Source organism: Vulpes lagopus, chromosome 1 (genome assembly GCF_018345385.1).
Source record: "Vulpes lagopus strain Blue_001 chromosome 1, ASM1834538v1, whole genome shotgun sequence".
NCBI classification, from domain to species: Eukaryota; Metazoa; Chordata; class Mammalia; order Carnivora; family Canidae; genus Vulpes; species Vulpes lagopus.
In genome coordinates this window covers 169,488,861-169,516,283 of record NC_054824.1, presented here as the reverse complement: position 1 = coordinate 169,516,283, position 27,423 = coordinate 169,488,861, and the positions used below count along the sequence as shown (strand labels likewise).

Sequence of the window (27,423 nt, the reverse complement as noted above, 5' to 3'; positions counted from 1 at the left end):
CAGCTGTGGGCTGGGAGAGCCACGAGGTGGGGGGGGGGGAGCAAAAGGAGCAGAGAAGCAAAGGAGGAACCCACCTGTTTTCCATAGGAGTCGTGGACAGGAGAGACAATCCCACCAATCACGATAAACCTTCCAGTTTTGTGCAGATAATCCCTGGCTCTTTCTAATTAAGAGAAGAAAACCACACATTATAAAGAGGAAAAGTGTGGATCAAAGGTGATCTTTGAAATCAATATGTTCTGCTCTGCAGGGCTTATTGCCTTTAGGCTTTCTTGCCATTTACATGGAAAGGGCCAACTTTCTCAGTTATGTTGGTGATTCAAAAGGTTATGGGATGAAATCCTGGGCCCCAAAGCAAAAGGATTTAGAACTCAAGGGGATTAAGGCCCTCTGGCTGGTGGACAAGTTGGTGGCTCAGGGGGATTTAGAGCAAGCACCTCACTAAAGACCATTTGAGGGACAGGTTGGGATTTACACCTTGGATCACTTGCAGAAATTCCGAAATGGAGAAAAGACTTAAAAGGAAGAAGAACAAGAGGAAAAGGAGAAAAAGCAGCTGCCACCTTCTTATAATATGAAAGGTGGGCTGATTGCTTCATGTCAGAAGAGAAAAACCAAACAAATTTAAAAGGCCTTCTACATAATTAGGGAGAATTAACAGGAAAGCCATCATTATAGCTGATTGAGAAAAGTTCAGTCACAGAAAAGCCTTTTTTCCTTTGGAAGGAATTTCTGATGCTGCTTTTAAAAATTTACCAGAGACAAGCTTGATTTCACTTCCATGAGAAAATTCAGAAAATTAGGAAGGGAATGAAAATTTTGGTCCTCACTTCCAATGGGGTTCCATATGCAAACCCAACAGGACCTGAACTTGTACCGCTGAGGAAATGTGGTGTGGACTTATTTTATAAGTGAAGGATCCTGTACATGAAGGTGGCCCTTGGGTAGCAAGGCTGGTTGTGCCGTTTACAGGCAAGTTTCCAGGATCTCCTTGCTGCCTCTCTTAAAATTTAAAAATAAGTCTCATCCCATTTGCCTCTTTTTTTTTTCTGTCAATGTGAAATCTCTTTCTTTTAAACAATAATTAACACACTTTATTTTTTGGCGCCGTTTTGGATGTAAAGAACAATTGAGCAGATAGTACACAGAGTTCTAAATACTCAGCCCCCACCTTCCTATCTCCACCCCCACACCTTTCTTCCTCTTTTTTTTTTGTTTTTTTTTCCTTTCTTCCTCTTATTATTAATATCTTGCATTAGTGTGGTTTATTTGTTGCACTTGATGAGTCCATACTGACACATTATAATTAATTACCTATAGGCCATAGTTCCCTTGAAGAGACAGCATGTTGTACCATCTATGGGTTTGTAGTTGTTGTTTTTCAAGATTTTATTTATTTATTCATGAGACACATAAAGAGGAAGAGACATAGGAAGAGGGAGAAGCAGGGTCCAAGCAGGGAGCCTAGTGTGGGACTCGATCCCAGCATCCCGGGATCATGACTTGAGCCAAAAGCAGATAGTTGCTCAACCACTGAGTCACCCAGGTGCCCTCCATCTATGGGTTTTGGCAATTGCATTAATAACATGTATTCACTGTTGCAGTTGCATTGAGAATAGTTTCCCTACACTCAAAACCCACTACGCTCCACCTACACATCCCTCTCCCTCCCCCTGCCACAGCCCCTGGTTACCACAGATCTTTTTATGATTTCTCTAGTTTTGTCTTTTCCAAAACACCAAGTAAGTCGGGACTGTACACTACATAGCCTCTTCAGGTTGGCTTCTTTCATTTAACAGTATGCACTTAGGGTTCCTCCATGTAGTTTTGTGGCTTGATAACTCATTTTTTAAATTGCTGAATAATATTCCATTGTCTGGATGGATCACCATTTCTTTATCCATCTGTACCATTTTTTAAAAGGTTTTATTTATTTATTCATCACACACACACACACACACACACACACACACAGAGGCAGAGACACAGGCAGAGGGAGAAGCAGGCTCCATGCAGGGAGCCCGATGTGGGACTCGAACCCGGGACTCTAGGATCAGGCCCTGGGCTGAAGGCAGGTACTAAACCGCTGAGCCACCCAGGGATCCCCTGTACCATTTGTTTATCCATTCACCCATTGAAGGATATCTTGGTCACTTCCAATTTGCACTGGTTTTGAATAAAACTGATATAACATTCACGTGCAGGTTTTTGCGTGGACACAGCTTTCAACTCGACTGTGTAAACATCTAGGAGTGTAGTGGCTCGGATCGTATGGTGAGAGTACGTTTGATTTTGTAAGAAACTGCCAAATTGGCTTCCAACGTGATCGTTCCATTTTGCATCCCCACAAGCAATGAATGAGTGTTCCTGTTGCTTCACATCCTCGCTAGCATGGGGAACTGTTAGGTTTTTTTGGATTTTAGCCATTCCGATAAGGTATGTGACCTCTGCTTTTTAAAAGAGTGATATTACTTTGCTCGTTCTCAAGAAGTCTCATTTTGAGGCCACGGACAAATTGAAGACCTTACAATGAAACCCTTTGGATATTTGGGTAAATTCCATGCCTCCCCTCTCTTCTCTTGGCCTTCATACTGCAGTCTTCACTGAGATCATTTACATCTGGCCCTTAGCTGTCACCGAGTCTCAGCTGCAATAAGTCAGAGCTCCCTTCCTCCCACGTCCTCTAAAAAGTGGCCCCTCCTTACTCTCCACTCACCCAAGCTTTTCATCAGAAGCTCTGCTCTACCTCACCTCTACTTCTGCCCGGCATCGCCCTGCTGGACTGCTCTGCTGTGCCCTGCTCTGCTCTGCCCTGTGCATCCAGTTCAAGGGACTTGGCTGGGAAATCGGTTCTGGAAGTTTATGCCTTCACTCCTGCACTGAGGCCTTCAAAGCCAGAGAATTTGCTGCAGGCAGGAGGTCCCCAACTCACAGCTAAAGGAGATGTGCACTTAACATACTGAGAAGCAAGCTCGTTATAAAATGATTTGCATTCAAGCAACCTTGACCAGACACATTGCCATCTGAAACACTGTTGTCCTCAAGAAAATGGACCTGTGATCCCAATGTGGTTCAGTCTGTCACCCATGCTGAACACTTCTGTGGCTTTTTGTGTGTGTGTTTAAGATTTTATTTATTTATTCATGAGATACACACAGAGAGAGGCAGAGACATAGGCAGAGGAAGAAGCAGCCTCCCTGTGGGGAGCCCGATGTAGGGCTGGATCCCACGACCCCGGGATCACAACCTGAGCCAAAGGCAGATGCTCAACCACTGAGCCACCCAGGCATCCCTCACTTCTGGGTTCTTAAGCACCTGCATAGTAACTCATTTATTGAGCAATGGGTGCTTAACAAATGCTCACCTAGAAGGCTCATGTGGCTACTTTCCCCACTCTTATTCTTCTAGAGTGTCCTTTCACTGAGCCACCTCGGGCCAGTTAGCCACCCACTCCATTCCTTAGATGACACTTCAGAATTTCCAGAGGAAATACATTGCCCCAAAGAACCTCATTGCCTTAGAAAATGTTACCCTGGGAACCCTGGGTGGCGCAGCGGTTTGGCGCCTGCCTTTGGCCCAGAGCGCGATCCTGGAGACTCGGGATCGAATCCCACGTCGGGCTCCCGGTGCATGGAGCCTGCTTCTCCCTCTGCCTGTGTCTCTGCCTCTCTCTCTCTCTGTGACTATCATAAATAAATAAAAATTTAAAAAAAGAAAAAAAAAAAGAAAATGTTACCCTTTGCTTCTGGCCAAGGTGAGGGGCCACTTCTCCTGGCAATACTCTAAGGTTCTCTGTCTCACAGAGGCTATTTATTTTTTTTAAGGTTTTATTTATTTATTTGAGAGAGAGAGGGAGCATGAGTGGGGCATGGGGCAGAGGGAGAGAGACAGCAGACTCCCCACTGAGTAGGGAGCCCAACACAGGGCTTGATCCCAGGACCCTAAGATTGTGACCCGAGTCTAAGGCAGATGATTAACCAGGCCACCCACGTGCCCCACAAAGAGGCAATTTCTGAAAGGAACAGCCCCAACTCTGTACCCTAAAAGAGGATACTTGATCTGAAGTAGTTAAACCCAGAAGAGTCATGATTGTGATGATACAAACAAATCACTTCAGTTGTTGGGAACAAAACACCATGATGATGCCAGAGGAATAAGAGGGTAAAGATAGCTTTATTTATTATTCACCAAAGGTTCACAATAATGGAGAAACAGAAAGCTATACTGACATATCTAATGAGAGGCAAATTGGGTGAGTTCCTATAGCTGTGGCTTTCAGTGTTGTAGTACAACCCACAGTAAGAAATATATTTTATACCCTGACATAATACATACCTCTGTATGTGTATAATTAACTGAAACAAATATGTTGCAATACCCTTAACTATGGAAATGCACACTGATATTTTCCATGTATTCTATTCTAGGAATCATAAATTTAAATAAAAAGCTGGTCAGAACCTATTATTGTGTGGTAGCCTATAGTTCGAACAACTCTGTGCTAACACTGAGATGCTAAAGGCAGGGAGAAAAGGGACAAGAGAGATTAATTTTGCCTTGCCAAAATGTGTTTGCCAGTCTTACCCACTAGGTTGGTCTGGAGGTCTGCAGACCCGGTGAGGGTGAGGGTGAGGGTGAGGAAAGGCTACTTAGCACTATTGACTAAGCAAGTTGGAGTCAAACTTCAGAGGGCCTGAAAGCCAGGCCAAGGACTATGAGCTTTATGCCAGAGACTCTTGTTTGGTCAACATGTATTCCGTGGGCCACTTGCACTGAAATCACCAGAAGGTTATCACAATGCAGACTCCTAGGTCTCAGTCCAGAGTGACTGAATCAAAACCTCTGGGGTTGAGATTTACGAGTCTACATTTTCAGTTAGTGGCCCCCAGTGATTCCTCTCTTCTCTGAAGTTTGAGAACCCTAGACATACATAGACAACAATGATAAAGTTGAGAAGTATAGACAATAGAGAATCATTAAAGGCTGTTAAACAGGGAAGTGGCATGCTCCGAGCTGGGAAAAAAAATCATAGAAGGGATAGTGAAGGTAGTCAAAGTCCTATCTTAAATGTCTGGTAGGAAATTTGGAGTCAGGTAATAAGGGATGGAGGAGAGAGATGACCCATCAAAACTTCCCAGAGAATGTCCAGGGTTCACAAAAAGTAGGGTTTCCTCTCTTCAGACATTTTGCTTTGCTTTGCTTCTGGGGTTTTGCAGTTGAATGTGTCAATGTGTGTGTCATTAATCTTTTTAGACTGCACCTCTGTGATTATACTAATAGTACTAGGTTTTATACTCAGCGATCCACTAATTGCCTGATTGTCTTCTAACTTGAATATAATGTCAAGCAAGAGAGAACTGTCATCCGGCTAAAGAAAAGTGGCCAGGAACAGGTATGATTATTCCCTTCCTTGTTTCCCAAATCTCTTTGGGAAAAGAAGTCTGCCTAAGACGTCTAATGCAGAAAGTGTGGTTTTGTGGAAGCAACACTGAAGACATCTAGATCTTGGGTGAGTCACTTCATTTCTCTGAGCTTTAACTTTCCATATCTGTAAAATGCTTTCTTTACAAGTTTGCTCTGAGAATTGAGTGAAAAAGTGCATAACACCCACATGGTTACACTGGGGAATTCCACTAAACATTTAAAGAAGAATTAAGGGGCTCCTGGGTGGCTTAGCCAGTTAATCATCTACCTTCAGCTTAGGTTATGACACCAGGGTCCTGGGATCAAGCCCTGTATCAGGCTCCCTGCTCAATGGGGAGTCTGTTCTCCCTTTCCCTCTGCTGCTCCCCATTTCTTCTCTCTCTGTCTGTCAAATAAATAAATAAAATCCTTTAAAAAAATAGAGAAGAATTAAAACCAAAGGTACAGATGGAGCTAATGTAAAACATGGTTATTGTAGTTGATAACTAAAATGATTCTAACCGCCAATTCCAATGTGTGTGTGTCTGTGTCTGTATATTACCCACACCACGAAGTAATTCTCAGACACTAGCAGGGATCATACAATCAACTGAATTCTGACCCTATCTACCTAGAGATAGTATCAGTTCCCACAGGTTAAGGATTTAGTCCTTCGAGACAGTCTCCTCCCCTTTAGATGCCAAATTGCAAGGCCAAGTTGTCACCTATACTTCTGATCAACTGGTTGTAAGTCAGGGGTTCCCATGGCCACCTTCTGGGGTTTGATTAATTTGCTACAGTAGTTCACAGATCTCAGGAAGCTCATTTACTCACTAGATTACCAATTTATTACAAAGGATATTAAAAAACATAAACCAACAGCGAAATGAAGAGATACATAGGGCAGGGTCCTCAACAAAGGAGCCTCTGCATTTGTGGAGTTTGGGGCCTCATGGAATATGGGATCTAGCATGAAGGTATGTGGAAGCATTCTGTTTCCCCAAACCAGAAGCTCTCCAAATGCCCTCCTTTTGAGGTTTTTATGGAGGTTTCATTATATGGACATATTGATGAACTCACTGGCCATTAGTGATTGATTCAACCTCCAGCCCTCTCACCTCCCCAGAAATCAGGGGGTGAGACCAAAAATTCCAACCCTCTATTTATAGTCGGTTACCCTGGTCACCAGCTTCCATCCTTAGGTGGTTTCCAAAAATCACTCATTAACATAAACCTCATTGTGGTAGAGAGGGGTTTGTTATGAATAACAAGACACCCATTTCATGTTTATGGCTCTGAAACACTATCAGGAACTGAGAAAAAGAGACAAAATAGTATAACAAAAGATGCTCTTCTTGCTCTTCCTGCTCAGAGAATTTCAAAGGTTTTAGGAGCTGTGGGCCAGGAACTGTGGACAAAGACCAGATACATGTTTTATAAAAAAACATGATTTATAAAAAAAATAATATTTCAATAACATTGTATTGTATAATTGAAATCCACTAAAAGCGTAGAACTAAAATGTTCTCTCTCACACATACAAAGTAAACATGTGAAGTGACAGATGTGTTAATGAACTAGACGGGTAGAGTCCTTTCACAATGTATATGTCTATCAAATCACCGTGATGTACACTTTAAATATCTTAACTGACATATACTGTCAGTTATACCTCAGTAAAGCTGAAATTTTAAAAATGAAACAATTCTAGGGTTTCTTACAGAAAATAGAAAAAAGGGATCCCTGGGTGGCGCAGCGGTTTAGCGCCTGCCTTTGGCCCAGGGCGCGATCCTGGAGACCCGGGATCGAATCCCACATCGGGCTCCCGGTGCATGGAGCCTGCTTCTCCCTCTGCCTGTGTCTCTGCCTCTCTCTCTCTCTCTGTGTGTGTGACTATCATAAACAAGTTTAAAAAAAATTTAAAAAAAAAGAAAATAGAAAAAAGGGAACATTTTCCAATTTATTTCATGAAGCCAGTATTACCCTGATACCAAAACCAGGCAAAGAGAGTATAAAACATGCAGAAACCATTAGCAAATAGAATCCAGCTATACATAGAAAGAATAATACACCATGGCCAATTGGCATGCATTCCAAGGATCGAAGATTGTTTCAATATCTGAAAAATTATTTAATGTGATCCCCTGTATTAACAATCTAAAGAAGAAAATTCACATGATATATCAACTGATCAGAGAAACCAGTTGACAAAATTCAACATTGATTCATGATAAAAACTCCAAAAACTAAGAATAGACAGGAACTTCCTCAACATAAAGAGCACCTTTAAAAACCTATAGCAAATATCATACTTAATGGCAAAAGACAGATTGCTTTCTCTCTAAGATCAGGAACCACTCCTATTCAACATAGTACTTGAAGTTTTAGCTAGCTCATAAGGCAAGAAAAAGAAAAAGCACAGAAACAAGAAAAAATTAAAAAATAAACTATCTCTGTTTGCATAAGGCATAAAAGTCTACTTAGAAATCCCAAGAAATCTATAAAGGAACCCCTAGAATTAATAAGTGAGTTCAGGGGGCACATGAATGGCTCAGTCTTGGTTTCAACTCAGCTCATGATCTCATGGGTGGTGAGATCAAGTCCCATGTGGGGCCCTGAGCTCGGTGGGGAGTCCGCTTGAAGATTCTCCCCTTTACTCCTCCCCTCACACTCTCTCTCTCAAATAAAGAAATAAACCTTTTTTAAAAAAGTGAGTTCAGTAAGATAAAAAGATACAAGATCAACATAAGAAATTAATTGTAGGGGATCCCTGGGTGGCTCAGCGGGTTGGCGCCGGCCTTTGGCCCAGGGTGCGATCCTGGAGTCCCGGGATCAAGTCCCACATCGGGCTCCCCACATGGTACCTGCTTCTGTCTCTGCCTTTCTCTATGTCTATTATGAATAAATAAATAAAAATTAAAAAAAAAGAAATTAATTGTATTTTTATGTGCTAGTAACAAACATATGGCAACTGAAATGAAAAATACAAGACACTTAAAACCACTCAAAAAAATGAAATACTTAGGTATAGATATAATAAAACATATACAGAATTTGTATTTTAAAAACTACAACATGTTGATAAAAAGAAATCAAAATGGGATCCCTGGGTGGCGCAGCGGTTTGGCACCTGCCTTTGGCCCAGGGCGCGATCCTGGAGACCCGGGATCGAATCCCACATCAGGCTCCCGGTGCATGGAGCCTGCTTCTCCCTCTGCCTGTGTCTCTGCCTCTCTCTCTTTCTCTCTGTATGACTATCATAAATAAATAAAATAAAATTAAAAAAAAATTAAAAAAAAAAAGAAATCAAAGAAGATGTAACTAAATTTAGGAACACATCATGTGTATGAATTAGAAGACATAATATAGTAAGATATCAATGATCTCCAAACCAATATGCAAATTTAATGCACTTTCTATCAACATTCCAGCAAGATTTTTCGCGTGTAAATACAGATAAAATAATTCTAAAATTTATATGGAATCATAGAGGGAAAAGAATAGTTAATTTTTTTTTTTAAATAAGGAAGTGGAAAAAAAAACAAAGTGGGGAAATCAATCCATCCAAATTCCAAGCCTTTTTATATATTTGCAGTAATCAAGACTGTGAGGTATTGGCAGAGAGGCAGACATATAAATCAATGAAACAGAATAGAGTCTAGAAATAGCCCTACATACTTATGGCCAATTGCATTTTGACAAAGGCACAAAAATTCAGTAAAAGAAGGATAATATTTTCAACAAATGGTGCTGGAGCAACTAGACAGCCATAGACAAAAATAAACAACAATAAATAAAGCCTAGGTCAACCTAAATCTCTTACCCTATAGAAAGGTTAATTCAAAATGGATCATTGATTTAAATTATGAAAATATGAACTTTTGGATGAAAACATGGCAGAAAATCTTTGGGCATGGGGCTTGGCGAAGACTCAGACGGGACACTAAAAACACAATACACAAAAGAAAAAACCCAATAAACTGGACTTTCACAAAATTTAAAACTTTTTCTCTGTGAAAGACCCTGTTAAGAGGATGAGAAAACAAGCTATAGATGGGGCAAAAATACCTACACTCCACATATCTGAGGCCTTGTATGTAGAATATAAAAAGGACCCTCAAAGCTCAATAGTGTAAAAACAACAACAACAACAACAACAAAAACTGCACAAAACACCCTAACCATCCAATTAGAAAATGGGCAAAAGACAGGAAGGGACATGTCTCCAAAGAGGACACACAGATGGCAAATAAGCTTATGAAATGATGTTCAATAGCACTAAGCATCACAGTAATATAAATTAAGACCATGAGAAAATATCACTAATTTACCCACTAGGGGACTCCTAGGTGGCTCTGCAGTTTAGCACCTGCCTTCCACCCAGGGTATGAGCCTAAAGTCCCAGAATTGAGTCCTGCATCAGGCTCCCTGCATGGAGCCTGCTGCTCTCTCTGCCGATGTCTCTGCCTCTCTCTCTCTCTCTCTCTCTCTCTCTCTCTCTGTTTCTCATGAATGAATTTTTAAAAAAATCTAAAAAAAAAAAAATTTACCAATCAGAATGGCTAAAAGAAGAAATAATGGCAATTCCAAATGCTGACAAGGGTATGGAGAAACTGGATTTGTCCCACACTGCTGGTGGAAATGTAAATGGCAAGCTACTCGGAAAAAACAGTTTGTCAGTTTCTTTAAAAACTAAACATACATTTATCATATAACCCAGCAATGGTACCTCTGGGTGTATTTCCAAGAGAAATAAAACCATGTCTATGTAAAAACCTGTGCATGATTATTCATATCATCTTTATTTGTAATAACCAAATACAGTAAATACATAAAACATCCTGGGGCGCCTGGGCGGGTCAGTTGGTTAAACATCTGCTTTTGGCTCAGGTCATGCTCTCAGGGTCCTGGGATCCAGCCCCACATCTGGCTCTCTGCATGGCAAGGGAGCCTGCCTCTCCCTCTCCCTCTGCCCCTCCCCCTCACTCTGCTCTCTCTCTCTCATAAATAAATAAAAACCTTTAAATAAATAAATAAATAAATAAATAAATAGAATATCTTCCAATAGGTAAATTGTTAGACAGTGGTACATCCATACCATGGAATACTACTTAGCAACAAAAAGGAACAAGCTAACAAGTCATGTAACAGTTAGGATGGGTCTCCAGATCATCATGCTACGTGATAACCAGTCACAAAAGGTTGACTATTGTATGATTCCATTCACAGAACCTTCGCAGCCATCATCCGGATTAGTGACGGCCAAGTGTTAGGGATTGGGGCAGGGCACAGAAGGGAGATCCTTGTGGTGATAGGTTAGTTCTGTATCTTAATTGAGTTGGTTACATGACTCTACACATGTGATAAAATGACATATAACTATACACGCACTTCATACCAGTGTCAGTCTCCTCACTTCCATATTGTACTATAGATACATGAAATGTAATCAGTAGGGGAAACTGGGTCAAGGGCACATGGGAACTCTCTGTACTACTATCTTGGCAACTTCTTATGAATCTATGATTATTTCAAAACAAAATTTTTTTTTAAAGTTTACAGTCAACTACAGAACACTGTACAGTTGTAAGGTGGCAGGGTGCAAATCCAGGCAAATGACCAGCAAACTCGTGGGGCTGGATGCTTCTGGAACTTCTGGAATCTCGACTCATCCTTTTCCATTTTTGTTGCTGTCTGGATTCCAAGCTTTGGGGTTGTTATGGCTTGGGAGGTACTATCCAAAGCAGTGTTTCTCAAACTTTGATGTGCATGGGAGTCCTCTGGGGATCTTGTTAGAATGCAGGTTCTGATTCCAATGGTCTGGGTGGGGCCTGAGATCAGGACCAGAATTAGGGTGAAGTGAGAAGGGCGGGATCTTTCGTTCAAGTGTGAGGGTCAGATCCTGTCTTCATTTAAAATTATTTTATTTTATTCATCATAATTTTTTTGCATTAATTTTGCCTTTCTAAAAATGTTATTTGTCTCCATTACTGGGTTTTTGGGTGCTCCCTTACATTTTGCACTGGAGGGAAGCTAGCCCTTTGACCTCACACTCCTCCCAGCCCTGCCTGAGAGTCAGCATTTCTAACAAACTCCCCAGTGACACCAAGGCTACTGATCTATAGACTATATTTTGAATAGCAAGGGACTAAGGACAGGTTGGGCAGCCCCTGCAACATTAGAGTACCCACAAAACCAGCTTTCTTCCCTCTACAACTGCACCACCACCTCCACTTCGCATGATAAGGGCATTTCTGGACATTGGCAGGTAGTCCACTGGCAAAGCGATAGCTAGGGCCCTGGAATTTAATTTCATGCCAGGCTTCCCAAGATGTGGTCTATTTTTGTGCCTCAGTTCTGCCCCAGGAATACAGCCAAATCCCTCTAACATTTTACACTCAGGTCCGAACTATCCTCCATTTGCTCTACCTTCCTTGCTCCTATACCCACAGAGGATGAGCCCAAGGCCACCAGAGGCATCACTGTGTCCTGCCCTCAGCACCCTGAGAATCCACTGTGTCTCACAACTCATTTTAGGTCCCCCTTGAACCAGGTACACCTCCCCTCCTAATAGCCTGTGCTAGACCCACCAGCCCAGGATGGACACAACACAGATGATTTGTCCATTAATAATGATTCATGAGACAGACACGTCTCGTCTGCCTCCTGGCTACTCAGTGAAACCAACTGATGTGTGTAATCTACTCTCCTCTTCCAGAGAGTTAATGGAGGAAACACTGTGGTCAGGGCATCGATACTAACTCAATTTTTCCTTTTCAGCTGCAATTAGAAATTTTGAGTTGTATTCACCGCTGGAGCTGCCGGACTTTTCCTTGTTTGTGAATCACAAAGGTGATCTGGATTTGTAAACATTTTGAATTGTAGAATGTTTATACATTTACGTTTTAGAATGTTTCTTGGATAATGAAGGAAGAAACCAAGACAGGGTTATTTCTGCCCAGGGGTTGAATCAATGGTTTTCTTTTAAAGGAACCATCCCTGGGGCCTACCACACTGAACCTTGGGCATTCCGTAACAAAAATTTAGTGAGCATTTATTACGTCCAAGGTTCTGCGCCAGGTGCTGTTGGGGGAACATACAGAAGTCAAAGACACAGTCCCCGCTTCCAAGGATCCTGGGTTTTTGATACAGGGACATGGCACATGCTGGTTGGATAATGGATGCAAAGCTAAACAGCAGCAACATGAAGTGCTATAGGACTTCAGGGAAGGGAATGATCCCCGGAGGATAGGGTGGCCTGGGGAGCTTTCCCAGAACAGATGAGACTTTAGCTGGGTCCTGATAGGTGAGAAGAGGAAGGTGTATTAACTGTGTCTCTCTATTTTTCTGTTTTCTGAGGCTTTGACATCTGGGGCCTTGCTGGTCCTGGAGGGGCCATCCTTCCCAGGATTGGCCAGTTCCTAGAGATGGTAAACAACTCACCCTAGAGCACTCTTTTCAAATGCAAACTAAACCAATCCAGAGCCTAGCTGCCCAACTATCCCTTCTGCAGGGCTCTCAAGCTCAGGGCCACTAGCCACCTGCCCTCATCACCCCAGGGCCAGGTACCAGACAACTAAGGACAGCTTCTATGTCACAGAGCCACCGATATTAATCAATCAGCTGAAGGATTACCCTTCCTCTCTGCTTCCTCTGCTTCCTCCCTGCAGTAACCACAATAAAGACCCTGGCCCCTGTTTCCAGGACTCCGTCCCTCCTGACTGGTGCTTCCCCATGTGGTCCCTCTGCAGCATGACACGTCCTCTCCTCTTGGGATCTATGAATATCACTATCTTTACAGTGATGATCGTCTCCTGATCTTTTGGCTTTGCCGCACCCAAATAACAGTAAACCCCACATTTTAAAACAGAAGGAAGATGTGGCACCTGGTTGGCTGAGTCAGTTAAACGTCTGCCTTCAGCTCAGGTCAAGATTCCAGAGTCCTGGGATGGAGCCTCACATGTAGGGCTCTGGCTCAGCGGGGAGTCTGCTTTTCCCTCTCCTCCCTGCTCATGCTCTCTCACTAGCTTTCTCTCTCTCAAATAAATAAATAAAATATCAAACAACAACAACAACAAAAACAAACAAAACAAAAAAACAGAAGGAAGAAACTCATTCCAGGAGATGTGAGCAGATGGACTGAGCAAGGAATAGAGCCACCGGGTTCCATCGAAGGCTCTAAGGCTTGGCTTTCTCTGCTTGAAAAGCAATGATACCACTTCCATGCCTTGTCACTAAGGGTGTCTCCCCCACCCCACATGACCTAGAGCACCTTTCTGGATCTCCTCCTACTCCCAGACCCTCCAGTCCCAATGTGTTTGGGAAGCAGGGAGCTGGGTGATCATGTTCCCCTGGGTGGGTGAAACAGACAGTCCTACCAGGTCCTCTCTGAGATGTCCAGCCTAAGCCAGAAGACGGTGCTCAAGTGAGCTTCCTACTTGAATCTCAAGTAATTATGAAAAGGAGTATGGTCCCCGACATTGATCCATGAGTGAGACCATGGTAGTGCCGGGCCATCCCTGGGTCACCACCAGCCAAGTGGGCTGTGGGGCCCCCATTATAAGGGAAGATTGGTTATGGACTTAGTCTCCAGGAGGAGCAACTAGCTTAACTCTTCCTGGAGCTAGCCAACCCTGGCCCCAGCCCACCACTTACAAATGCCCGCCATCACGGGTGGACAGAATGTACATTCGCCAATGCAATAGCCTCTCCTCTCCTTCACACCCAGTACTCTTAACTATAAGAGAAGCAGTGAAATATGAAGCTTCTTGGGATTATGAGAGCACAGCTCTTTTCTTCACCTGCTTACTCCTGTCTCTCTGACTCAGGAAGGCTACATTTCCCGAGGTGATGATAGGGTGCCCAGATCTGGTGTGTCCTTCCACCCAGGCTCTGTGGCCAATGGCTGACCAGGAGAAGATGTGGGCTGGGTGTGGATGCATGTGGGATTCAGACTGAGGCCCCCCGAACAGACTCGTGTGCAGAGCAGCCCTGCAAATGCCAAGAAGCCTCCCTGGACACAGAGCGTCCAGGTTCTCTTGCCCATCTGTCCACTTGTGCCATCTGTCCCCATCCCCAGTGCACACACCTCAGGCTCTCTTAATTCACCAGAGAAGGTTGCAAATGCTTCCCAGAATGCCTTTCATGCCTGGATTTCCTCTAGTTCCTGGATTTTCATCCATTTGTCTGGCTTTTGCAGCCACCTCCACTTGCAACCCTGACCTGGCTGGGAGGGGGTAACAGAGTGGCAAAATTCCTCCCTCATTACTGCTCATCCTATTTGCTCCACTACCTCTAGCTTGGGAGAATGTGTGTCCCTTTGTCTTCCCAGCTGGGAGATGATTTATGACCCCCCGTTCCACAGCTGTCACTTCTGACAGACTGTACTGGGATGAACCTCTCATGTGTCCCAGCTGCTACTCGCCACCTCAGAAGTCTGGCCACTCCATTTGAATCCTTTCCACTGGAAAAGCTCCCCAGATCCCCATCCCTCACTCTTTCCAAACCACGCTTCTTGGAGTTCACTCATTATTGAAAACGATTTTTTTTCTATTTATTTCTCCAGAAATAGAAAGCTAAATATATATGTAAAAATACGCCATGAACTGGTTTCTCCTTCAGTGAGACTCATAAACACATGGGAGAATTATTTAAAAACCCCACAGTCTGTGATACTAAATATAACTGGGTGGGTGGGTAGGTAGGTGGGGATGGGGGAGAGAGGGGAAAGTGTGGGGAAAAGTATAAAGACAGAAGAGCACACATGATGAAAAAAAAAACCAACCCACCGTGGCTTCACATTAGCGACAAGTCTCTGCCATTTGCATGGATTCAGGCTCTATTTTTAACTACACGTCTGCTATTTCACACTTTATGAACCATTAACCTTTTTGAATATTGGTTCACCATACAGGCTTTTTATTTGGGGATAATTCAGGCTCTGAAGTAGAATTTACCCAGAAAATAGCTTTGCTTTTATCTAGTAAAACAAGTGGAGAACAATGAGGCAGAGAAGGCTCCCTTTTGTAAGGATGTGGTCCTGTCGAGGGTCTAGTGAAGGGACCACTGAACGGGGCTGCTGAAATATTAAAGGTTGCTTTCCCCCTAAGAACACTATTGGGAAAACACAGTTTCCCTTACAGCTTTCTTACTTGTGCTCATCTTTCTCTACTCTCCCAAGAATTGATAGAAATAGCTTCCTGGATCAAGCCCCCTCACATACACATAAACTCTGGTTATGGGCAACTAACTCTCCAGGCTTGCCTGGAATGTTCCTACTTTCAACACAGAAGCTTCCATGACCTGGCAGGGGTTTTGTCCCCAGCAAACTGAGATGATGGGTGTGGTGTGCTCAATGACAGCCCTCTGAAGAAGTCCATGTCCTAATCCCTGGAACCTGTAAATGAGTCACCTGAACGTGGCAAGAGGGATTTTGCAGGTGGGACTTAAATTAAAGATCTCATCTCAAGAAGAGGAGATGATCTTAGATTCTCCAGGTGGGTCCAACATAATCAGAGAGAATGCAGGAGGGTCAGACTCAGAAAAGATGTGACAATGGAAGCAGCAGTAAGAGGTTTGAAGATTGGAGGAAGGGACTGCAAGACAATGAAGGTACCTGTCCTCTGGAAGCCGGGAGAGGAAAGGAAGCCCCTCCCCTAGAGCTTCCAGGAAGAAGTATAAGATAAGAGTTTTAGGACTTTCAAAAGGATAGTAAATGTGCATGCTCTGAACCAACAGGCTTGTGGTAATTGACTGTAGCAACCATAGGAAGCGAAGACAGTGGTCACCATACCCATCGCTTGGATCAGTGTGCCCAGAAGACCCATGACCACTCTGTCTCATTCTGCATGATCTGAACCAAAGAACAAGTATCAACTCCTGCAGAAGTGGGGAGAGGAAATTGGCTCACAGAAAATGTACCACGCATTGGACTCTTTCAGGGTCACAGAAAGGACACGATTTTAAAGTAATTTCATTGGTATTTTACAATTTTCTCTTTGAAGAAACCTATAAGTAAAGAAATGTACAATAGCCTACAACCAAAATTAAGCCTTTGAAATTCCTTAAATTAAGACACAGAGCCCACCTAGTGGGTAACAGAGCATATGTTTAGAGACTCTAGGTCAAATCCTGCTCCAGGCATGACTAGCTGGGTGACCTTGGGTTGGTTACCCCACTGCGCTGGCTGCCAACACATCTTTAGAGACAATACGATCCAGTTCACAGGGTCGTGAAGTAACAGGTGTGAAGAGCGGCATAACACCAGCACCCAGGAAACATTGGCTGTACTTGTCTTGCTCGGCAAAGTCCAACAATTCCTTTGGGTAGGAAAGTTTTATGAGATAATAGAAAATATATGCATATTGGTTTCTGCCCCTGGCTCTTGGCACAGAGCTCCTAAAACCCTTGTAGATTCCTAAGTGTTGGGTGGGGGTGACTGGGTGGCAGGCACTGAGGGGGGCACTTGACGGGATGAGCACTGGGTGTTATTCTGTATGTTGGCAAATTGAACACCAATAAAAAATAAATTTATTATTACAAAAAAAAAAAAGATTCCTAAGTGTTAAGAGTACCGGATGCATCTACTGTTCTAATATTTGGTTATTTATTTATTTATTTATTTATTTATTTTATTTATTTTAAAAGATTTTATTTACTCATAGAGACAGAGAGAGAGAGAGGCAGAGACACAGGCAGAGGGAGAAGCAGGCTCCATGCAGGGAGCCCGATGTGGGACTCGATCCGGGGTCTCCAGGATCAAACCCTGGGCTTCAGGCGGCGCTAAACCGCTGTGCCACCCGGGCTGCCCTAATGTTTGGTTTTTGAGCCCCATTCCTGACACACAGCTCCTACATCCTTTGGAATTTCCCAGGTGATAGCAGGGTCTTTTGTTCTAAATGAGATGACTCTTGGTGCTCCTGGATGGGAGCTGGTCCTCAGAAAGACTGAACCATGATTAGAAGCCTTTTTTCCCCCTATTCCCACCTATCGATCCTCAGAGAGAGAAGAAGGGGCTGGAAATGGAGCTAATATTTGATCGTGCCTAAGTGAAAAAGCCTCCATAAAATCCCAACAGTAGGGGCTTCAGAGAGCTTCCAGGTTGGCCAACACCACCTGCAGAGGATGACACAACTGGACTCCATGGGGACAGAAGCTCCTGAGCTTGGGACCCTCCCAGACCTCACCCTGTGTATCTCTTCATCTGGCTGTTCTTCTGTATCCTTTACCATATCCTTTAATAAGCTGGTAAAGAGAGGTACGTGTTTCCCTGAGTTCTGTGAGCCACTCTAGCAAATTCGACAAACCCAAGAAGGGGCCTTTAGAACCTCTGATCTATAGCCATTTGGTCAAAACTGCAGGTGACAAACCTGGGTTTGCTCCTGTCTCCTGAGGTTTGCATGAGCAGGGGGACAGGAGCCACACTGGTGGGGGGGGGGGTGTGAGCCCTTACCTGTGGGGTCTGGTGCTATCTCCAGGTAGATAGTGCCAGAACTGAGTGAAAATGTAGGACACCCAGCTGGTGCAACACAGAATTGATTGTCTTGGGGAAAAAAACCTCTGCACAACAGGTGACCAGAAATGTCACAAGTGTGAGCATTTTGTATGAAGGGTAAATAAAGGAGACACCTGGGGAAGAGACTCCTAGTAGGGAAAAAGGGAGTTTTCCCCTACCTATGAAGGTGGAAAACTAAGGATTTTTTTTTTATTATTACAAGAGTGCAGGTGGGACAAGAAAAATTGAAAAACTCTTTTATTAAAAAAAAGTATGCAGCCTGCCACTGTGGGGGTATTAACTATAAATTGGGTCCTGACGCTATTGGTGCTCCCAGTGGCATGTCTTTCTCGGTGCTGGGTGCCTCCCACTGAGAGAGTAGAGGTGGCCCTCTGGGCTTGCGAAGCCACTTCTGGAGACCGAGGTCTGACTATTCCCAGACCCTGAGCTCCTTTTGTCCTTAAGTGCAACCAAACAAAGCGGTCTGAGTGATGCCGGAGAAGCCCAGACTGGGGGTGGGGGCACACTGCACTTGGGCAGATGGGGACTCTCCACAATCCTAGCGAGTGGCCGGGATGTGTTTGGATGATGGATGGGGAGAGTGCTGCATGCAGGAAATGTCAGGCTGGCGCACTGCTCTCCAGGTTATTGATCGCGCTCCACGGGCGGCTGGACAGAGGGGCTTTCTGCTGCGATGGATGAGACTGCTTTCAAAGGTTTCATTTGTCTCTGGGAACTCTCAGAGCTCACACAGGGTTTTGCTGCTTCTCCCCAAGCTGACCTGGAGGCATGAGTCCAAGAAGACCCCAGCAGGAAATGATCCTGAAACGGCCTTCAGGATCCTGATGTGAAATCAAATACCTTTGTTGTACATCCCTGAAGGCAACATATTTTTAAAAATGATGCTAATTAGTGTCAGTGAGAATAAGGGGAAGTGTGCACTCTAACATAACCGACGGTGGGAGTATAAATTGATTGCCTTTTAGGAAAGCAATACGGCAGTTAGCATCTATCAAAATGACAAATGGGCATAGCCTTTGACCTCGCAATTTCACTTCCAGAAATCTTTACTACAGAAAAAAAAACCCTGCATATGTGCACAGAGGTGTGTCCAAAAGGATGTTTCACTTCAGCGTAATCTGTAGTAGTAAAAAATCAGAAATAAAGGTGGAAGCCACCAAATTACAGTATATACACCCAAAGGAATATTACGTAGCCATTAAAAAGAACAGAGTAGGCCTATTCAGTCTGACATGGGAAGGTCTCTAAGATACATTGTTAACAAGAAATTTAACAAAGGACTTTGAAAAAATTCAAGTCACAGAACAATACCTATAGTATAGTGACATTGGAATAAAACTATATGTGTGTAAAATAATTTCAGACAGTGATAATGAGAGCAGTGGAGAAAATAAAATGAAGAGAGAGGATGGAGCTTGGGTGGTGTGGGTGGGCTTCTCTGTGGAAGTGACAAGGAGGCAGAGAAGGGAATGATAGGACATCAGCCACACAAAGATTGAGAGGGAAAGTACGGCAGATTGTGGGGTGCATGCAGGAGGCCCAAAGTCCTGCAGGTGGAAGAGCCAGGCTGGTACTGCAGTCAGGGAAGTTGGTGGGAGACCAACCCAAGGGCTTTGGGAGCAGGGAAGAAGATTGTGATTCTATTTTCAGCCCCTGGAGGGTTGTAAGCAGCAGAATGATATTTTTTGGAATTCTTGAAATTTTGAAATTTGAAATTTCGACTATATTGCAATTTTCCAAAACTTGAAAGCTCATTTGTCTATTGGGTAGAAAATGAATGGAGGGGGAGCAGGAGTGGAGGAGGTGAGACCACTTGGGTGATCATCATGAGTCTAAGAGAGAAATGACAGTCATGAACCTGCAAATGGTCAGGCCTTCCCTCGCTTACCTCTGAAGGAACTATGGTAATCGATCGGCATCTTACAAAGGGTTTGATAACTAAAACATTATTTTGTTCTTTTGATTTCACACATCTTATTTTTTCTAACACATGAGTGGGAACTACCAGATGTAGAACTTAAGTGGTTGACTCAATTAACCCTAGTAATTCCATGAGGTATGCACCAACTCACCCCCATTTACAGATGAGAAAACTGGGATAAATATCTTCCTCATGTTTATTCACCTGGTGAGGGGCTGAGCCTAGCTTCAGAGTAAGATATTATTTTAAGTATAAAGGCCTACATAAAGTAGAGAGTAATATTATAGTAGAATTAAATTTTGCGATAGCTGATTGATCATGAAGATTCTTCTGGGAGGACCACATTTCATCTGGTCTAATCCTTTCCCCAGAACCTGGCTATTTATGCAGCAACCTGATATTATATCATCCTTTTATGAAATGGGTAGCAGTACTGTCCCCCCCAACCCAAGAGCTGAAAGCAGACCCCAAGAATTAGAAAAATCTGTGCTAAATTCCTAAGTAAGTAGGGAGTCCCAAATTTTTGTGCTTTTAAGTATATTATGCATGTGTTTAAGCATACTTCTCTCTCGCGGGTTTTGTTTCTTTCTTTTTTTTTAGCTGAAGTTACAGTGCCCCCTAGAAGACCAGACTTGATATTCTCATTTTAATTTTAGGCCCAGCAAGTATTTTTTTCTTGGATGAACCTTCCCAGCACTTTCTTGAAAATATAGGGTGGACACCTGAGAACTCATGGAAATTCACCCTGGGCGGTCCACGGCGCTGCTCTTGGAATGTACAGGATGAGCTTTGTGACCTTCTCCAGGGAGGGCAGTTCTAATTACAGAGCAAAGACAAAGAGGCCAGGAGCAGGTAAATCCGCAGCCAATCTGGGCGGGGCCCGATGGACGCTCCCAAACATTCTTAAGATGCCGTATTTCTAATGATCCAAAGACCTTGGCCTGGCAATCTGGATCTGGATCCTATCTCTAGGTGAGTTTACTGTACTGCCTTGATCCTGAGACTGCTCTCAAACACTCCTGTGTGAACAGCCAGTGCAGAATATGACCCAGTCCTAAGACCTTAGGCCTAGCGCCCAGAGTCGTACTGCAAACCGTGTCTTCCAGAATGCCTCACCCAACAGGTCACAGCTGTTCCCCTTCGTTCCATCAGCCCAAGCTGAATCGAACACCTTTAGCCTGTTCTGGTTTCCCAGGAAGACCCCTATTCCCAAGGAGGTTCTAGATCAGTTCACAACCGGGTTGACTTTGCTCTCCAGGGGACACCTGGCAACGTCTGGAGACAATTTTGGTTGTTGCTGTTGGAAGTGGGGGTGCCACTGGCTTTTAGCTTACGGTAAAGGCCCGGATGCCTCTAAGCATCCTACAGTGCTCAGGACAGCTGCCACGATGAAGAATTATCTGGTCCAGCGGTGCCAAGATTGAGAAACCATGTTCCAGAGAAATAAGACAAGGCCCCTGTCTGAAAGGTAAAATGGAAATGATGCTAACACAGGTGGAAGAATCATAGCCCCGAGAGAAGGCTACTGGGATTTCAGAGTCCACTTCTCCACTCCTCCTAGCACAAGGGCTTATTACTGGGAAAAGCAACCGAGTCAAATACTATTATGACAAAATGCCCCACACGACGAAAGGATTTCCAAGTGGTCCAGGAGGGTTGTAAGACACTCGTCCTATGGTTCGAGCTCACACAAGAGGCTGCACGTCCAGACCTGCCTCTGCTTGGGTGAACGACAGTGACCTGGGACAGGCTCCCGCTCACCTGCCTTCTTCCTCTCTCTCTGCTCCTTTCCCTTTGCTTTTACAAACCAAACCTCAGCCTCTCGGAGTCCTGCATCTAAGCTTCAAAAATCCCCCTCACAGCAACAAAAAAAAAAAAAAAAAAAAATCCCCCTCAGCTGACAGAATGAATGGTTTCTGTGCACAGTAGTTAAGGAGCACAGGATTCTGGAATGAGCAGCCTGAGCGATTTAGAGAATCCTTGGCCAGAGATCAAGGGAGACCCTTCTCCTTGCAGGCCCTACCTAATTAAGTCACGTTCCTTACGAAAAGCTGTGAGGGAATAACTCAGACAAGCCATAACGAAGGGATTTTTCGGTGCTCTGTTTTCTAGGCCCAAAAAAATATTATATAATAATCAGGTAAAAAAAAAATTGCACTGGTTTCTTGGCACTCTCTGCTGTAAAGACTTTTTTTTTCTCTCCTGGAAGTTCAAATGGCAGGGACCTGTTGGCACTGTCTTGGCAGGAGTGGACAGAGAGGCCTGTCTCTAGCCAAGCTCCCTGGAAGGACCTGCTGCCCGCCTCTCAGGTCAGGGGACTAGGGTCTGTTTTATAACCTGATGATTAGGAGCTGTGAAGTATAGTTACTACTTTTCTCATGCAGAGCCTGAGAAGTGGGCTGTTGCTCTGAACAGAGTAAGATAGTTGTGTAAGACATTCACACTTCTGGCCCCCTACACACACACACACACACACACACACACACACCACATCCCGGTGTTCCATCCAATTTAACCAAACAGATTTAGAAATTTGGAAGCATACTCTGAAATAGGAAAAGGCAGAGAATCACTTTTTCTAAGTACATTACTCATAAGTTTGTGTTTTTAAAAATATTTTTACTTTTAAATAATTTCAGACTCAGAAACAAGTTGCAGGACTCCCATATACCCTACCGTTCACCCAGATTCCCTACTTGTTAATATCCCACCACATTTGCTTTATCAGTTTTGCTTTCCATAGATTCACATTGCTATTACTTTTTAAATTATTGGATAGTACTCGGCCTTTTTGCTCCCAAATACTTCAGTGTGTGTTTCCCAACAAAAGGGCGTATTAGTGACAGTTTACGAAGCTCGTCCTTTCCCAGTTGAAGGACAGCTGAGCAACTGGCAAATGGCTAAAGAGTCTGGGCCAGCAGAATAGGATTTTCCAAGGATCTCCTGGTAAATCTGAGTTTAAATCTTGACGTCACTACTTTCCAGTGGTGTGACTTGGATACCTTCTTAGTCTCAGTTCCTTCCTCTGTAAGATGGGGAAAATGCTAGTATCTCTCTCATAGGTCGCTGGGGGCACAAAGGAACTAAGTCACCAAATGAGACTTTGCACAGACAGGTTTCATAGATGCGTGAAGCAACACTCAATAACAACAGGTCTTCATGCTAGCTACTGCCTCCCTTTCTTCTCACTTCTCATTTCCTTGTAATTATACAGGATTATGATTCTCCAATATTTCTCCAGCCAGCGCCCTTTGTTATGAAGTCCGGCCCTCCTGTTTTCATTGGCAGGGCTGGCATCAAACGTGCAATCTCCCTAACTTCTTTCTCTCCCTGCCAGGTGGGTCCCTTCCCCACCCACTCACATCACTCTTCTGTTCGATTAAAGCATGACACATTTAGAAACTTATGAGCACACTACTGAACAGAAGAGAACAAAACTTCATTTCTCGTAAGGTTATTAAAATACCTGCGCCTTAAAGTAGGACAACCACATAGAACCTAGCGTGCATGAGATCACATCTCTTCCTGAGCAACAGGGCACGGATTTGAATATTTACCACTGAAGACAGGGAGATACCCAGCTTCTGGGGATTTGGGTCAACCAGCTGTATTTTCTTTCCTTAGGCATAGATAATGGGGTATTTGGCTAGGAAGCAAAAAAAGAAAGCTAATGTTTAAAATATACTTACTATGTTGCTGGCACTTTCACAAGATGTTTAGATATTTCCACTTTCAAGCATTCCTTTTTGAGAAATATACATTTCACTTATTTATATTTTATTTATTTATTTTGAGAGAACAGGGGGAGGGGGAAGGGGAGGGGGAGGGGGAGAATCTCCACCACATTCCTCGCTGAGTACGGAGCCCAACATGGGGCTCCATCTCAGGACCCTGAGACGATGACTTGCTGAAACCAAGAGTCAGACGCTTAACTGACTGAGCCACCAGGGTGCCCCAAGAAATATACCTTTTAAAATCCAATGCCAACAGCACATATCAATCAATCACTACTATCACTGGGCAGCTCCAGAGGCAATGGCTAGAAGAAACACCCTGAAGCAGAAAGCAATGGTTTGGCCCCAAACATAGTGGGGTTTTCTCTCCAGGGATGTGCCAGGTGTGTAGCTACTGAGAACAGAGCCACAGCCTTGGGCCTCATGCCTAAGAGGCAGCCTCTGCCAAAAGCAGTTGTAGCTGAAAGTCAAGCAGCAGTCAGCGTGTCCCATGTGGAACCTTCTGCTTATCTCCAGAGGCACCTATTCACCCTCTCCCATGCCTTCAAGCCTTCCACAGCTCCTTGCTTCTAGGATAAGGCCCAAACTCTCCAGTAGACCCCTTTTAAGTCTGAATCCTGAAGCTCTTGCTTGCGCCTCCGCCACAGGCTCAAGCATGTCCTTCCCCCCAGAGACATGGATTCGTGAGCACACCCACTGGTGCCTTCACCCACGTGTTCCTTCTTCCTCGAATGCCCTCCCCCAGCTTGGTAACACTTGGCAAAGGATTGTGGTTTACTCTTCTTTGCATCTCCAGCACTCAGCCCCTCCTTATCACTTAGACACTAGGTAATGCTCAATGAGCACTCCCGATGTGTACAGCTTTGGGCTGAATTACGTATGCGTAAAAGTGAAGATACCTTGAAAACTAGAATTGCCAGTCTAAAGGTGAATTTTTCACATACAAATATAGCAGCTTGTTAGAAAAATTAAGTTTGGTGAATTTAACTTCCTAACATCACCTCATACAGACTTCAAGAGATAAACAATAAGTAGGTCAAAAAAATTTACATTAACACTTCATCTGAATATTCCAACCAATTAATTTTTCTCTTGTTATCTAGAACATTGGTTTACCTCAGCAAAAAGATGGTGATGATGATTAAAAGAAAAGAAAAAGAAGAGCATTTAAATGGGATTATCCATTGTACTTATGATGGTGATCTGTATCTGATTCTGAAATCAAGTGGGGCAGACATACAGATCGAAATAAAAGACTTCTGCACTTGCTTTTATTTATTTGTTTGTTTGTTTACTTATTTAAGTGAGCTCCATGCTAGGCATGGAGCCCCATGTGGGACTTGAACCTCACAACCCAGAGATCAAGACCTGAGCTGAGATCAAGAGTCAGACACTTAACCGATTAAGCCACCCGGCACACTGCCCACCACGTACTTACTTTTAAAAGGGTTCATTTATATCTCAACTGTTTGTTTTTTTTTAAAGATTTTATTTATTTATTCATGAAAGACAGAGAGAAGACAGAGACATAGGCAGAGGGGGAAGCAGGCTCCTCCCAGGGACTCGATCCTGGAACTCTGGGATCACGCCCTGAGCCAAAGGCAGACGGTCAACCACTAAGCCACCCAGGTATGTCCATTTCTCAACAGTTTTAACAAAATAAAGAATAAGTACCAAGTTTTCCAATGGCACAGCACTTGTTCGGTACTATGTGTAGTAACTAGTCCAACATTCCCTTCAGAGGCACGGTCTATACAGAATGTGTCTTGTATGTGTGTGTGGGCATATGTTTAATTCAACCCAAACTGAAGACATCAGGATCAGGTGCTCAGGTCAGGATCTCAGGGTGCTGGGATGAAGCCTGAGTGGAGATCCCTGCTTCTACCTCTCCCTCTGCCCCTCGACCCACTCATGCACACACTCTTTCTCTAAATAAATAAATAAATCTTAAAAAATATCCCTGACTCTCCCTCTCTGTGTAGGCAATGTGAATGAATAAATGAATGAATGAATGAACAAAATACATAAATAAATAAAATGATCATTTCAGCAATCTGTGTCAAGATAGGGTAGATCCCTCTGGATTGGAGTGCTCAGGTCTTACCTCAAAGGTGGCAGCCTCAGGACAGTGTGACCAGGCAGGTCAGCCCTGCTGTCCCAGAAGGGAGGCCCAGCTTTGCCCTGCTGTATCTCAGCCCCCCATCCCTGCCCCACCCTCGGCCTGAGCCCTGGTCTTCTAGGTTGTCTCAGATCCCCACCCCTCCTCACCTGCAGTCAAGTCACCCATTCAGTCGCTGCAAGCAGAAAAGCCCTTTAGAATTGACTCCGTTTCCCCCTCAATTTTAGTGACTGAGAGGTGAGGTTCCAGAGACCGCAGAAGCTAACCTGTTGTGCTGGAGGGGGATTTGTGGACACCCAGCCCAAGGCCATTACTCCAGAGCTTTCGTCACTGGGCAAGAGAGGGGCCCCTACCCAGGTTAATGGCAGGAGCTATTCAAAAGTTTTGCCTCGTGTCCAAAGTAAAATTTTTTTTAGTTCGCAGCAGCTGTAAGCTGGATCCTGTAGGAAGCACTGCAGATACGGATAAGTGCCCGGGTGTGAGGGAGAGACATGGGAATAGACAAACCCAGTAGTGTTGAGTTGTGATCATGGACAAAATCTCGGAGCGTTTTTTATGAACTGGACACTGTGATAGACTTTACAGTTGCTGATTATTTCACTGACAGAGGGAAGCTGGCCGTGCTACGGAAGCTCCAGATTCCCCCAACAGAGGGGAGGAAGTGAGCGACTCATCCCCGCATGGGCGCCTGGCCCAGCCAGGTCTCTGCCTCACCTCCCCAGGGGGCCAGGGGGGCCCCAGCGGCAGGGCCTGAGCCCCAGCTCCTCTCACTTTGGCTTTACGGGGCCTCTTCTGAAGCTCTCTGGCCTGTTTCCAGGCCCTCGCCTAGGCTGTTCGAGGCAAGCACAGGCCAGATGAAGAATCAGGGCCTGCCTCTGGAGCCAGCTCCTCCCAGCTTGAGGCACGATGCAGAGGCGACGCCTACAAGAAAGGAGGAAGTGAGTGAGCTCTGTCTTTGGAAGCTAGGTCAGCTCTGGAGGATTTATTCCTCTCTGTTTTGGAATTCTGAAACCAGAGCAAGGTCATCATCTAGGCCTCCCTGAGAAAGGAAATCCCCCCCAAAGAGGGTGGTGCAGGAGGAACATCTGGGGGTGGCATGTCTTGACCGCAGCGGGTGGGCCAGGAGGAGAGGGCACCAGAACATTGCACAACCCTGGGGAAGTCCTAAGTCCATCCCGCCTAGGGTGAGCCAGAGGCCACGGGCTCCATCTGCTGAGGCCCGTGGACACACGCAACCAGCAAGCCACCAACTGCTGACCTCCCCTTCTATCTTGCCGGACTTTCAAAATCAGCTGCAGGAACAGGGGGCATTCTTGTCCCAGACACTGGGTGCCAGTGCACTGTGCTGAATGCCAGGAGCACAAGGATTTATAAAACCACGGTCCCTCTCTGGAGTCGTTTATATGCCGTGGAGGGAGAAAGGCAAGACCTTTGCATGGGTTATTGCACGGCAATGCCTACCTACCCAAGGGGTTGTAGCGTTTAATGAGATGCCACGTGGAGATATGAGCAAACCCAGCACTCACCCTGATTTTCCTGAGACTGAGCCAGCTCCCTCCACAGCCGAAGGATAACCAAGAGCAGAATGGGAAACTTGCAGAGTATCTCAGGGCACATCCTCCCTCCTCAGCAGTGCCTCTGAACTGCAGGCCAAGGAGGCCTCCCCTGCTCCCACCTGGTATGGCGACAGGGCTGGTCTTTCTTTCCTCCCTCCCTCCCTTCGCCTCCCACT

At 44.5% G+C, this 27,423-nt stretch overlaps 1 protein-coding gene across 5 annotated transcripts in view; it reads right to left on the bottom strand.

The window, feature by feature from the left end:
* The window catches only part of NMNAT2 (nicotinamide nucleotide adenylyltransferase 2), a 191,981-nt gene that overhangs the window by 34,888 nt on the left and 129,670 nt on the right, over nucleotides 1–27,423 (bottom strand). For all 5 annotated transcript variants that reach the window (XM_041755625.1, XM_041755656.1, XM_041755646.1 and 2 more), the window contains one exon: nucleotides 75–163. In XM_041755625.1, coding sequence (XP_041611559.1) covers nucleotides 75–163 — 89 coding nt within the window. The remainder of the gene's footprint in view (nucleotides 1–74; nucleotides 164–27,423) is intronic.